Source organism: Stegodyphus dumicola, chromosome 12, assembly GCF_044657685.1.
Source record: "Stegodyphus dumicola isolate Sdum_Otavi_A_Nest chromosome 12, ASM4465768v1".
NCBI lineage: Eukaryota > Metazoa > Arthropoda > Arachnida > Araneae > Eresidae > Stegodyphus > Stegodyphus dumicola.
In genome coordinates this window covers 120,113,443-120,129,047 of record NC_140779.1, presented here as the reverse complement: position 1 = coordinate 120,129,047, position 15,605 = coordinate 120,113,443, and the positions used below count along the sequence as shown (strand labels likewise).

At 31.5% G+C, this 15,605-nt stretch overlaps 1 protein-coding gene across 1 annotated transcript in view; it reads right to left on the bottom strand.

The window, feature by feature from the left end:
- The window catches only part of LOC118186609 (thyrotropin-releasing hormone receptor-like), a 529,209-nt gene that overhangs the window by 97,160 nt on the left and 416,444 nt on the right, over window positions 1-15,605 (bottom strand). Inside the window, exon 3 of the mRNA XM_085806891.1 lies at window positions 10,021-10,243. Within this exon, the coding sequence (XP_085663017.1) occupies window positions 10,021-10,243 (223 nt within the window). The remainder of the gene's footprint in view (window positions 1-10,020; window positions 10,244-15,605) is intronic.

Sequence of the window (15,605 nt, the reverse complement as noted above, 5' to 3'; positions counted from 1 at the left end):
AACTGCATTTATTAAGCAATGGTCAGCTGTATACTTAAAAAAAAAATAAGTGTATTTTATTTTCAAGTTATTGTAAAAACAGAATTAAACGCTTGAAATGTTCTGCCTTTATATTTAGTAACAATTCAGAAAGTCGCATAATTAACGTCTTTATTATTTTTGTTCTAAAACAAGGTAAAAAAATTGTTTTATAACCTTTGAGTATTTCAGATCTTGAAAACAGATATAATTTTGATTGTTAAAATTTTAAAGTTCCATATTAGCACCGTAATAAAATAAAGACAATCAGGTTTTAAAATGATAATTGCGTATAATTTTAAATGCTGATAAATCCTATTGATTCTGAGACGAAGAAAAATAAAATGAATTGTAAATGCAAAACTTATAATTCTTTTAATCGAATTTTGAAATAATTGTTTCTGTAAATTGTATTCTAATCCACAAGCAGTGTGTGAACAAAATTTAAACTTGATAGCTTATCAGGAACTTGCTTAAAAATCGATGAGATATTATTTACCAAAGCGACAACCATCAAGAGCGAGTTAAGCAAAAGCTAATAACAAAAAGTTTTTTTGTTGGTCTAGACAGAAGTGCAGTTTTGTTCCAGTCTTCAAAGATTGCGGCTGGTGATGCTGCAAGTGATTTGTTTTACAGATAGGATTCGCTATGGCGGCAGTCTAGTGATGGCGACGCAGACGTCGTAAAATACATGTTTGTCGATTTGTTTCCTTATAAAAACAAAGCAATAGGATCACATGGATTCTTCGTGGAGACAGGACAATTTTTCGTGATTGTGATATAAATTACAGGATTCTTTTAGTTTTAGTAAAGTTTATATAACATACAATTTCGTAAATTTAAATTTTTTTCACGACGTTAAATATGAATGAATACAGCCATGTTTTTAACTTGCATATTGCTTGTAACAATTTGCATATTGTTCTATCATTTCTAACTTACAAGCTCTTTCCCTCCAGAGGGTTATGCAGATTTTGAGAAGAGAGTAGATATTTAAGCAGTTAACTGGAACCGGTATTCGGTCGGTAGTCAGCAATAGTTTTATGTCGGATCCCTCGAGTTGGAATCTAGCTGAAGATCAGCAGTCGCATCTAGTCACAGAAGTAGCAGATCAGACAGATGGAACCACTGGAAAGCAGTAGGAGTTGACTATTCAAGCTGGAGTTATAAGGTACATCTCCTGTCTTCCTAGCATGCCTTCATCGTGAAGTGTCAGCACGCTTGATGCGTACACAGGAGGTCCGTGGTTCGAGTCCCGACCAGGACATTGCTCATTTTTCATATCTCCTGCTTCCAAAAAATCCTAATGTCTGTACAGTGGCGCCCGAACTAAAAAAAAATGAGGTGGTGGCTGATGATTCTCCGCCACCAGGATTTGGCGATTGTGTCCCCTAATCCCCAGTAGCCCTTTTAAAAGGAGGAGTATATAAGGTACTTCTCCCACCTTCTTAGCATGCCTTCGTGGTGTAGCGGTCAGCACATTCGACGCGTATTCGGGAGGTCCGTGGTTCGAGTCCCGGAAAACTGCGAAAAAGGACTGCGGTTTCTCGTAGGGTTATCTTTGAAATGTGTTTTATAGTTAGAGCAAGAGAAGAGACAGTTATCATTATATTTTTGTTTGCAGTGCTCAAGAAGAAACTCGTTAAAGATTTCATGTTAAACGTATTAAGTCTTCATCTGCATGCAATTATCCCTTTCATCACGATAATTCGGAAAGGAAGTTAGTGGCACTTTGTAATCAGATTGCATACAGCTAGCTGTATTGGTCACATTAATCTAAACATCCCGAAGCAAACCCTAATCAAAAGTGTCATGACGTAACTTTGAAATATTGTTACATAATTCATTCAGCCAAATACACCTCCATCCGTACATGAAAATATAGATAAAAATTAATGTTAGTCAGAAACGAATGCTAACAGTACTTTTTTCTGATAATTCTTGAAATCAACATTTTTCCATTTTAGGCCTTTTCTGCAAAAGCATATAAACAGATAGAAATTCAAAAAGTAATTTTAGGATGGAGAAATATTTGAGTACTTCAAATCTCTTATTTGCTAATTTTAAAATATACTTCCATTGTTTAAAATATTCGTCCATGATTCAATTAACTTATTAAAGTTAATTGGATAAGAATAAGTTCTTAGGGAAAGAAACTGGTTTCTAATCTTCCCAATATTCAGCCTTGCTGATTTTCAAATCTCTTTTTAGTTAATTGAATAAGCTTGCTTATCGAGTTAAGTGTTTTTACATTTTTTCCCTTAGTAGAGTAAGTAATTCCATTTTTTGGTACATTTCAGTAAAGTACTAAGTATTTTTTTCCCTTAGGTCAGTCATCATAGCTATATTATAAAAGCCAAAAGTTATGGGGCTCATCTAGTATTAAACTGGTAGTTTTGAGAGGGTCGAACTTTCAGTAATTTAACATGTTATCAAATAAAACACTGGGATTGAAAATAAGATGTTCGTATATGTTTCATTAGAGAATAGATAACTACTATTACTCTTTCATATCACTAGAGATACAAATAAATAGAGAAAATTTTACTTTGAAAATTTGTTATTCTAAGGAAAATCAGTTCCAGAATGAATATTACGAATATATATGAATTCGAGACGGGCTCAAAAAGCCCCATTTGGACTAATAAAAGACCAACGGGTATTTATTTTCGTTCATTTTATTTAAAATAAAATTATATTTTCCCACTTTTTCAAATATTCATAATAATGCATATACACTTTAACCCAAAATAAAATCAAAAATAAATATAAAATTATTTATTATTATGTAATCATTATAATTAATCAAAACTATAATAATAGTTTATTATCGTTTGATCATTATAGGTAATTATTAAGATATTTCGTTTTTTCCAGTGTACGTTAATGTAATATTTAGTTTATTTCAAAGATAAAAAAGAAAATGTAATAATTATTAATTGTAATATTACTGTAATAATAATTATGGTACAATTACTATAATCAGTTATAATAATTATTACATTAGAATTAAGTGTAATGAAAATTATACAATATATAATAATTAAATAATTATAAAACAATTATATTATATACAATATAATTATTTATAGCACTTTATTATACAATTTTGCATATGTAGCAAAATTAAGCTTTGAACTAAATTTGAATTAAGCGGCAAAAATATGAGCGAAATTAAATACAATGTAATCAAACAGTTAAATACCAATGTTGATGAGCATATTATCTTAGAATACGATGAGCATATTATCTTAGAATACGATGAGCGCATTATCTTAATACGATGAGTATATTATCTTAGATTACTTAAAAGTAATTTTATGCCTCTTTAAATTTATGCTCTTTGAGCGCAGTAAAAATACACAAGGAAAAGTAAGAATAGAAAAAAAAATGCCTATTACATTATTCATGTCCCATCCATTATATTACGTCAATAAATCTTTCCCAATGACGCATGCGTGTTTGTGTTCATGGTCGCTGTCGCTGTGGTTAAACAATAAGAAAAAAAACTGTCTCATTTTTTGAACAGAACACTAGAACATTCGAAAATAAACAAGGTAACGTATTACGTGCATGAACAAGCATATTTTTAACACTCATTTGCATTCGATACTTTTTAACGTTAATTAACTTATTCTGATATATCTGCAAAAGTGGCAAAAATATAACATTGTAAATAAAACGTTTAAACTGTATTTTGAGTAAGAACTATATATTACAGTTTGATTTTCTTTTATTAAGAGAAGAAGAAGAATATTTTGTAACTTTATTATAATCTTAGTTTTACAGTCAAATGTATGTGCAGTTTTACGAATGACATAAAGGGTAAAATAAAACGAATATTTATAACTTTAATAACTTGCATAACTTTAATGAATTAAACGAAATGTATTTTATAGTTTGTTCAACAAAAAAGAATATTATCAAATTACCTCTTGGTCACTTCCGAAAATTTGGGAGGGATATTAAACTAAAATATAAACATAAATATACGCAAAATTTTTTGAAAATAACATTATTTTCATTTTCAGTTTCTACAATGATAATACATAGAAAGAGAAAAATGTTGAAATTCTGATGTGCAGATCGTATCTCTATTTCAAAACATTTAATGGTATTTTAATGGAACATCTTAGGTGTAGCATCGATTGGAGAAAAGCGGAATATGATTTATGTCCTGTAATGAATAAAATTCTGTTTAGATATGGATTTTTGTTTCCGTGTAAAATTGTAAAAACAACCTTTAAATAAAATACTAGATTTTTTTTATTGAAAGTTGTTCGAAGTTTTCGATTTATTTTAGGGCTTAGGAGTTTTGAATATGATCTTGACTTTCATTTAATGAAATCTTTTTTTAATATATTTCTAAACAACTTTTTAACCGAAATTTTCTGAATTTCGGTTAAAAATAACAAATAATCCTCTTCCCACTTTGTAAATTATCGTTAGAAAACTAATATGATTAATCAAAGAACAAGCAAATATATGTTTAAATCTACCCTGAGAAAAATATTCTATAACTAGAATAATTAATATTATTACAAATATTACTCGTAATAGACATCTTGACATAAATGGTATATCCATTTACAGCTATCTCTCGAACAATGCTGTGCACAAAACAGCCATATTTTCAGCAGATAATTTATTCCTTGTCAAGACATCTAGCTGTAACTGTAACAGAAAAAGGTGAGACATTTGGACATTTGGTATGCACATATTTTATCTCTTCAGGTTTTATCACTGACTCTGGAATAAATAAACACCAGACCAAGATCATTCCTCAATTTAATTTTAGCTTTATTTAAAATACATTAAAATTTAAGGTATTGAAGGGAGTTTTGAAACACGCATTCGCGAAATTATCTTCTAAATGTCTAAATAACTCGTTGTACACTCATGTCCATAAATTAAGGATAATGCAAAATCAGGCAAAGGAAGAAATAGAAGCAAAACAAATTTGACTTATTTGTAAAGCTTATTTATTAAACAAAAGGTAAAGAGCAAAAAAAAAAAAAAAAAAAAAAAAAAAGTGCTATATGCTTGATATTATTAAAAACATTAGCGATTTTTTCTCCCTGGAGCAAATAAAAAACACCTATTTACAATAAACCAATATTACATGGTTGGTATGATTGTTAATACATTGTATGTCTCCCAGACGATGCAATACATTCCGTACAACGCCTAGGCATGCTGAGTATCAAATTATCGATCTGATCTTGGGGGATATTACACCACTCAAAAAGCAATGCTCTCCGAAGTTCCGGTAGACATGTAGGAGGAGGTTGACGGGCTGCAAATCGTTGCCAAGCATGTCCCACACGTGCTCTACTGGATTCAAGTCCGGTGAGAATGCTGGCCAGTCCATACGGGTGATAACCTCCGATTGAAGGCATTCGCTTACGATGTGTGCACGGTGAGGACGGGCGTTGTCATCCATTAACACAAATTGTGCGCCTATGGCGCCCCGAAACAAACGTACATGTTGTTCCAGAATGACGTCCCGATAGATTTGACTTGTCATGGTTCCAATTTGAACATGCAGATCAGTTCTGGAACCAAGAATAATTCCACCCCAAATGAGCACTCATGCACCACCGTAACAGTGTCGTTCAATGATGTTTTCTTGGTGGTAACGGGTACCTGGAGCTCTCCATATGAAAGTCCGGTGAGAATCAGACTGCAAGCTAAACCTGGACTCGTCGAAAAACATCACACAAGCCCACTGTTTCGATGTCCACAATGCATGCTCTCTATTCCAGTCTAACCGCAGGCGACAGTGAGTTGCAGTAAGTGGAACGCATCTGACAGGTCTACGAGCATATAGACCAATCTGCCCTAAGCGTCTGTACACGGTCTGCCTTGAAATTGTCGTACCAGTGGCTGAAGAGAGCTGACGAGACAGGACTGAGGCTGTGCTCCGCCTGTTTCTTTTGGAAGTAACTGCCAAATACCGGTCCTCATTCGGCATTGTAACTCTGGGGCGACCTGTGCTGTAACGCCTATTCACATTACCATCATCTTGTAATCGTTGCCAAAGCCTGGAGATGACATTCTGAGGAATTCCAAGTTCGTCTGATACTTCCAGTTGGGTACGCCCACATTCCAGAAGGCCGATAATTCTACCACGTAAAAAATCATCCAAATGCGTCCTTTGTGTCATAACTATTCGGTTATTGTACTGAAATGCTTATAAAGCGCCTGCAAACAATTTTACTTCTTTGCCTGTATTCCTTATATATCACTCTCTTACACTCTCGTCATTGTGACGTACCATCGGTGTCATCTGGTTACTTCCTGAAATTTGCATATGATTCTTGAAGATGTGTGTAGTGATTTTACAGGTGATATATTTATTTTAGAGTTCGATTTCCGCGTGATTCCGAATTATCCTTAATTTATGGACATGAGTGTAGTTTTGAGTGGTATGAAAACTTTCCTCCAGTTGGTTTGATAAGGCCTATGTCTAGGTACCTTGTTTCATGAAATTTGGTTTTTATATTTAATATACACATGGAAGTCGACTTGTCAGCGAAATATTATAGTCGAAAGGTACCGAAATGTTATAGTCGAAAGGTTTTAAAGTCTTCTATTTGTTTCCATTGAGTTGGAGAACTACAATGAGCAGCAAGTAAATGTTTGTTTGATATTAAACAGTATTTGTACCAAGTTCAGGGCAATAATTTACTGGATAAAATTAAAAATTTATTTCCTGTTCTTTGATTAATAATACTGGTCTTCTGATCATAATTTCCAAAGTTAGAACAGGATTATGGGTTATTGCTTGGGAATTTAAATTAAAGTGTTTTTTGTATTTGTGGAGGAGGAGGAGGCCATCATTATCAACGACGCAAATGAAATTCCGAATACATGAACGTTTGTTTAGGGGATATTACATTGAGCAGAGATGCCTCGTTTACAGGATATCTACACTTGCCGATGCGTAATTCAAATTATATATCTTTCTAATTAATTTAACAAAATTTAAAAGTCTTTCATACAAAATGAGAAAATGGTTAGAGCTTGGTTGTATACTCATGCGTTCTCCAATTTCTTACAGCTATCAACAATCATTAAAAGTATTACAAAGAAGAATACAATTTATCAAATCATAGGACCAAATTATTGTTTCTAGATGAAAGACAATAATTTGTTTGAGTGTTGTTTTTAACAAGTCATATTAAATTTCTGAGCTATTCGTCTATTTTGAGGTTCAGAACTGTATTTTGTCCTATCGATTGTCCAGATTATAGCATTTAATAAAGCAGTTTATTAAAGTGTTGTTACTCATTACTAATTATTTTAACTTTTTACCCACACTAATTGCTTATTATTTAACTGGCAAATAGCTGACCAAGGAAAATTATGACTGAAAGCAAGGTGTATAATTAGAATCATAAAATGCTTAGCTAACATATGATAAGAAGCATCAACTATATCATTAAAATATGATACTGTGTTGGAATATCAATTGATATCATGAAGAAAGGCGATTAATGTCCTTGTACGCCTGGAAGATCTTTTGACAGATTCCCATAATTTGTTCTTTTACGCATCGCAGATCACTTGCCAGACCCATATGGTTTGTGCTTTCACGCTTTATAGAACTTTTGACAATTTCGCGCGATATGCTCATAGAGAATTTATGATTATGAATTAACTAAAATTTAGCGATCGGCATAGTTTTGTTTCAATAAACGTAATGCATTTACTGAGACAGATAAGAGAAAATGGACGGAGCTGTCATAATACGAAACAAGGAATATTTGAATAATTCGGAATGAAAGACTTTCTAGTTGGAAATAGGGTTAATTATTCGGCTAAAATAATGTGAGTTGCTTACTGTCTTATTGAGAATAATACGTCTCGGGAAGAAAAGCATTTTGAATGGTCGGAAATATATTGCATTAACTTATTATTGAAAATTTTAATGCATATAATTAATGTCCAAAATAACTGTGTTGCTCTCATCTGAATGAGAGACTAGAACCCGTTAATTCAGTAAATGTTTAACAGCAGGAAATATTGGATCGAATAACAAATTTAATAATAGAAAATGTTAGTAAATTGTAGAATTTAAATCAATCAAATAACAATGGAAATTAAATATCTTTGAGTAAAATTTAACTTTATTAGTTATTAAACTACTTCAATGTAACTTCACTGTGTTTTAAACGAATTCTAGTCAAAAAACTAACTACATGGTGGAGCAAAAATATCTGTTTCTGGAACGAAATAACATATTAATTTAAGGTTCAGATATTCGAGGTTCAGATTTGGTGCGTGAAGGTGCAGTTGCCCCTCGCTCCCTATTTTTTGACTTCGCTGATTTTTTTGGGTTTTAGTCTATGTGTTTTATTGCTTGATCAGATAGCCAGACTCAGTAAAAGTAGGCGGCCGGTTACGACAACGTGCAGTGCTGATAACAACCACGTGTTTCTGAGACTCCTTTGCCTTTACTTTATTTTTTCTTCTTTTTCCCCCTTTCTAGTAATTTCGTTCTCCTGATGAGGAGGAACCTTTAGCTGCTCTCGAAATCGAAATCGATTGTTTTAATATATGTACGCTAAATACAAGGTTGTTATTGCGATTTTGAACATATTAAATGCATTCATACTATAGTTTTATAGTTTCTTGGTAGCCATTATTGGAAAAATTAAAAATTACTCCAATATTAAGTTTTGAAAATAAGATCTTGCAAATAATATACTCCTGAATTCACGCACAGTTTGGGTCGATCAACAAAATTTCTCGCAACGTTTTCTCTCGGTATGGCGGTTACCTCTCATTGAGTAACGGCCCTTAGTTTGGGTAAAACCCTTCCAAATGTTGTCCTCTTCAGTTCAGACAACCTGGAGTCGATTCGCAAAACTTTCCGCGACGTCTTTTCCTCGGTATGGGGGTTACCTCTCATTGAAAAACGGCCTTTACTTCAGGTAAAGAACATGATATCTTGCAAACTTTGTCATCCGCTATTCACAAAAAGCTGGAGTAGATCAGCAAACCTTTCCACAACGGTTTCTTTCGGTAGAGTGGTTACCTCTAGTTGAGTAATGGCCTGTAGTTCGGGTAAGGAGCATGGTTTGTCTACGTATTCTTGTCATTAAGTGACCCCGTAGGAAGAAGTCTCAAGCCGAAGGATCAAATGACTGGGGTGACTACAGTATTGACTCCAGCATTAGGCGGATTTAAGAAGATAAAATTAGCTAGATGTTGTTTTCAGAGCTTAATATTTGAGTATTTTTTATTTTTTTAAAATAATTACGAAACTGTAAATTTGCAAAATGAGGGAAAATGAGATTTTTGTACTTAATGTGTTATTTCATTTAAGGAATCGTCAGATCTTTGAACCTCACATAAATTTTAAGATCCGAAATAAAAGGCAAAAAGTTAAACGGCTTGTTAAAAGCTACGTCTTTTGATACAACTAAAGTTTAATTAAAATTACCTTTGTCTATTTGAGAAATTCAGATATTGTAATATGTGTCACATAACAGATAATGTTCATCGTTCCATCAACAGGCATCTAGCAAACGCGATTTCTAACCTGTACACTCGAAAGTACAAATTCACTAACTAAACCAATCTTTGCACACAAGTAGACGTCTCAAGGATCACCAGCTTTCTAGAAACATGCCAAAACAATCTGTTTCTATTCTACAAGTTAGTTCGCTAATTAAACTCAACCTAACTGGTATCTTGTTGATCAGATATTATTATTATTACACATTTTTAGTAGTACATAAAAGGAATCCAAATGTCATAAAAGTAAAATCATACCTACGTTTTTCAGAAAAATTGAGAATGTAATATGTAAAGATAATTCATGTTAGCGAGCGACTTTTATTTTTGAAATTATGTGATGAAAAATTGGCTTAGACATAAAGTGACTTAAATTAATTTTTACAAATCGTTATTTTTAAATAACCATACGTCTCATCAAGCTATTTGCTTCTTTATATAAATTTAAAGCCATAAAAGATATGTGAATTAACTTACCACAAGAAAGCATCCGCTTAAATGCTCGCCGAAATTTTATAGACATGGCATTATACAGTATAGGGTTAATGGCGCTGTTTATGAAGATCATTGTTTTGCAGAACATGAGAAACCAGAGCTCCATATAGCGATGGGTAGCAAAAGAATTGTAAACCACCAGAACACGGTACGGCAACCATAAGGTAGCAAACACGGCAACGACGACAGCCAGCATTTTCACTACCTAGAAGAAAAAATACGTATATATATATATATGTAATCATAAAATTCCATAGTCAAAAATACACTTAAATTACTAACTGTATGTTCTTTTCATTTTTAATGGCGACGGTCTTTTATTTGAAAGTACGTGGAATTAAATCCACAGACCCGTAGTCAAGTTGTTTTTCCCGCCTTTCCTACACGTACAGTTATAGAATGTTCTGGAGATATTTAAAGCGAACTGGAATGGCTGACGTCATTTCTTGGAAGCTCCGCCTTTACAGAGGCTATAAAAGGACTCCCAAAGGAATATCGGGGTCTTTTCTTTAATGTAACGATGTAGTGAACTTCATACAAAAAGTTATTAGTAGTTCTTTTTTATTTACTCCGGAGATCTGATTTTTATAACTGATATTTCTCCTGAATAATAATAAATGGATCCTGTTTTTTAAAACTTATCGTCTGATACTTGGAGCTTCGACTACATCTATGATTCTTCACCAATCTATCTATTTATTACAGACATAAGCTGGTACATCAAATATATCTATACGTAAGATATTAAAAAAGAAAATAAATCTTTAATAAATTACGAACTTAATTAACAACAGCTCTTTAAATCAGTTCTTTAGATTTTTATATGTTCTCCTCCTAACATCTGCAGTGCATCAAAATTTTTCTCGACTGCATCGTTTCTAGATCGATCCATTCATCTTTGATCACGTAACTAATTTGGAATCTAAGCTAAACTTTGACGAAACGTATTTCGAACTTCAAGTCAAAATATCGAGAATTGAAACCTTTCTTTTAACAGGCTGCCATGTTAGAAAACTGAGTACTTTTGCTTATACCTCCCATTAGGACGCTACTTTGTTTCCATTGGGACGCTACCGGACTGCTCTCTTCCTATCGCAACAGCATCAAAAATGTAAATGTTCTGGAATTGGTAAGATTAGAGCTCCAAGTAAATTGTAGTACAAATGTCAATTAAAATAAAGATGATGTCGATAAAAATAAAGATGTAAATTAAAATAAGATATTTAATCTTCATCGGTTGCCAGATTGGCTGTTTATTTCGCATTGAACAGTCTACTTTCAATGCCATCGATATTGCAAAGTCTGACTCATTAAATATATTAAACTCCCTGTATTTTATGCAAATTTAAAGCAATAAATAAGGAACAAAGTCGACTTTTAGTTTTACTTCTGTCTCCTATTACAATGCCGATATAAATAATATAAATTAGCTCAATTAAATTGGGATCAAAAAAGAGAAATTTTAACTGAGCGTTTTCGAAATTTTCATAGCCGATATTTCACTTAACATTCACCTAATGTTAACCACTATTACTCTTAAATTTGGTTAAATAATCGACCAAATTTATCTTGAGTTTAATATATATATATATATAACTTTGAAGGGCATTCCTTTCATTATTTTTTGTTTTCTTTAGTTGCTCAAAAAAGTTTCCCCTCCAATTATAATTTATTATGTTGTCAGAAAGCCCGTGCGACATTTTCCTTTGGAATTCTTTACCATGAATGGATTTTTATTTGAGTACGGACTACAGTTATTATTAAATTGGAATCTTTTCGATGCCTTTCAGGCAGGGGACTTGATTTTAGAATTTAAGTTTGTTAAAAATTGATCGTTGATGAAAAGCAGTTCCTATTTACTTAATGATGTTGTTTCGTCGAATAAAAACGAAATAGCTTTAAATTTCTTTACGTTTACTGTATTTTTTACGTTTCATTTCACAAAATGAGTTACAGACTAAAAAGGAAAAATACGTCATTTATATTTATACTTCTAGAAAACAGAAAGTATATATGATTCTGTTTTTATTATTCCTGAATTTATCAAAAAACTGTTAATCGATCAACAAAAATTCCATGTTTCTTAGCAATATTAAACTTTAAAACGAAATGAATTAATTTATCCTTAGACTCAAGGTTTTATTAAACTACATCACAGGATTTCATTAATATCCTGATGAAAGTAATTTAACACTGATTGTGCCAATACTAGCTTGTTAATAATGATGGAAAAGGCGATAAACCACTTTTAAGATTTTCATGTAATTTTATTTTCTAGCTCTAAGTGAAGGAAGTATTGTAATAACGAAAAATTTCGTGTATCATATTTCAACGAAAATATCCAATTTGAGCGCAATCGAATGCAATTCAACAATGGTTTTGCGTGACATCTGCACACAAGGAATAATGGATTCTTTTTCCCAAAACGGTTTGTATAATGGATTCAGAAGAGATTTTTGTCTTGACGTCTGTACGTACTTATGTATGTATCTCGCATAACTCAAAAACGAATAGTCTCAGAACGTTGAAATTTTGTATATAGGACTGCTATAACATATAGTTATGCACCTTCCTTTTCGCTTCAAATCGACCGCTCCATATATATATATATTGGGACATTGTGTATTTTTTGCTTTAAAATTGATTGAATTATGTTGTTCTTAAGTTCCCGTTAAGGTTTTTATGCCTTTAATTAATCTGCATACAATACTTGTAGAATTATCAATAATTTAAAAGTTGTTTAAGCGCAACTAGCAACCTCACAGAGCAGAGATATTTGTTTATATTTGACGCTCCTAGTAGAATAGTGAATTAAGTCAGTTTCAGCACATTCAGTGTCTTTTTGCCGAGTAGGACTAAAAGTAACCTTTCAGTTTTATATGCGGAAAAATCTGCGTTCTTGCCCTCTGGCCTGTGTTTGGGCAGAAACTATAATTTCAATTGCAAAAAGAATTTTTTTAACTATTTTAATAGTGTTTGGTGTTTGGTGTTTTATGTTTTCTTTATTTTCAATTTTTAATGAAGGTGTTTTGAGATTTTATGCATTTCTTCCTTGCTGGGGAGTTGAATTAATTGAATAAGAAATATATCTCTAATGAAATTAAAGGAAATAAGTTTGAATGAAATGCAGCAAAAATGTGTATAATTTAATAGACTGTACAAGGAAGTCACGTGGTGTCCATATGAGATTTTTTTAAAATATGAAATAAATGTTTATCGCACGCAAAAGCAATTTAAAATTTTATGCCTTAATACCATATAAAAAAAAGCTTAAATACGTACACTTATTTTTTCACGTGTTTAAGTTAAAAACATGAAAGCTGTAAAATTCACAAAATGTTTTATCTATTTCTCAGAATTAATTAACTTTTTCGGAGATATGAAAGTAAAAGCATTACAAAACAGAAAGGAGCTTATATCTGCCGGAATGAATTTATAGACGGCTTACGAACTTAAAATATATGTATTCTCCCATTTTAGGAAAAATTTTCTTGGTGTGACCAGTAACAGTTTATCTATATGGAAAACATTAAGTTTATATTACATCCAGTTTCAATTTTTAATGAAGGAACGAAACAGTTTTATTGCACTGTAAATGTTTGATGAATAAACGTAAATTACTTTAAATTACCTGCTTAAAACTTTCATAGAAAGTTTTCGTCTGAAAATAATTGAATGAACTAAAATGCCGGCAGTTTTGAACTAAACTATTAAATAGTAGAACCAGAAAAAGAAGCAAAAATTTAATACAATTTCATACTTACTTAAATGAAGGAATATATATGAAAAACTATTATCTTCGCTTTCAAACTGAAAGCGAGTGAAGCCTTTATGCAGTTTTTTTCATTACAAAAGTATAAAATTAATTATTACTTTAAAAAAACTGTAAGTAAAAAGAGTAAAGTAATAGAATTAACCTAAGAAATATAATTCTAGTTTAAAATTAAAATCGCCCGCAAAATAGAAAATAAAAAATAATAAAAGAAATAAACCTGGTAAATATTGCTTAAATTTAAGTGCCTGAAAATCATAGTAAAGAAGAAAAACGGAAAGGAAAGAGTAATTATCTTTTCTTAGATATATGTATGCATCTAAGGACTGAATAAAAAATTTATAATCCTTTAATGCATATTATTTGATGTTCGTTTACGCTTCTATTTTCGCTTATTGTTTAATGTCAGCAAACCCGCTGTCATCTTAGTAATATTTTTATCCATAAATAGACCCAAGATATAATAAGATTACTCTATATTTTGCAACCGAATGACTTAGCGTTTGCATGCAGAACTGCTCTAATATCTAATTTTTGATATATTTTATAGAGCTGTTATAATTTCGGATTGGATTGGATTGGATTATTTAATTAAGGTAAAGCATACGAGGGTTATTTGCCTAAAGGGAGGGATACCTTCGGGGAGGAATTTCTAAGGGAAACTGGCTCGTATACACGTTACACATGTTATAATTCCGGTCATAATATGTAAATGATATGTCAACTAAAAAAACTATTACTTTAGATGAAAAAGAGCAGTTAGCTTTAACATAGGCATGCGCATAACTCGTGGTCGGCTAACAAATCAGGCAAACCATTCAGAATAAAATGGCGTCAAAGATCAGTATATATAATGAAGCGAATCAAATTCTCATATAAATAATATATTTCTACTAAATAATAAGTTCTCATATAAATAACAATTTCGTATATATATATTGTTTCAAAAGAATATAGTAAACTTAATTAAATTTAAATAATTCTCTTGCTCCATTGCTGCAAGGAATGAAATTTGAATTTAACAAACATTCTCTATTCATTAAAAGCAAAATTAAATTAAATTTAAATGAAATTGAATTACAAATAAATGATTAATTATTGCTGCGAACTACAATATCATTTAAATTCAGAGAGCATATGTAAATCAAGTGCAAGTATCAAAATCTATGAATAAATATATAATTCCAATAAATTTTTTAATCCTAAAAATTATAAAAATGCATAAGTGAATGATTGTTGAGCAGGCAGGAGACAGACTTATCAAGGGGAAGTTGCCTCCAAACTTAACTCTTCAATTATTCAATTCGTGTTTCGTCATCCATGTAGGCGAGGGTAAAAGGAAAATTCTAAAGCAAAAGTAAAACCAAATGTTGTGAATTACTAAAATGAAATTTAAACAAGGGGAATTTAGAGAAATTAGCAAGTAAAAATTAGAATTAAAATTAAAGTGAATTAAGAGTAGAAAACCAAATTGTTTAGAAAACCAAAGTAATGTAGAAACTCTTGCCTACAAAAAACTTCCCCCAACATGAATTATGCAAATAAATTAAAAAGAAACTAGATACTGTTTATAAAAGATACATAAATAATACTAAAAAGGCAAGTAAATAGTAAGTATTAATTTAACTTAACAACTATATTTGTATTTGGAGAGTGGAGCAGCATGCCAAACTAAGTGATGTTAAGTTATGTGTTTCTTCTAAATTTATAAACAGAGTGCGCTAATATAAGGTAAAATCGAGTGTTAAGCTGCTATCTGTTAGATGTATTTTAAAAACCTATTCTGTAAACTTTT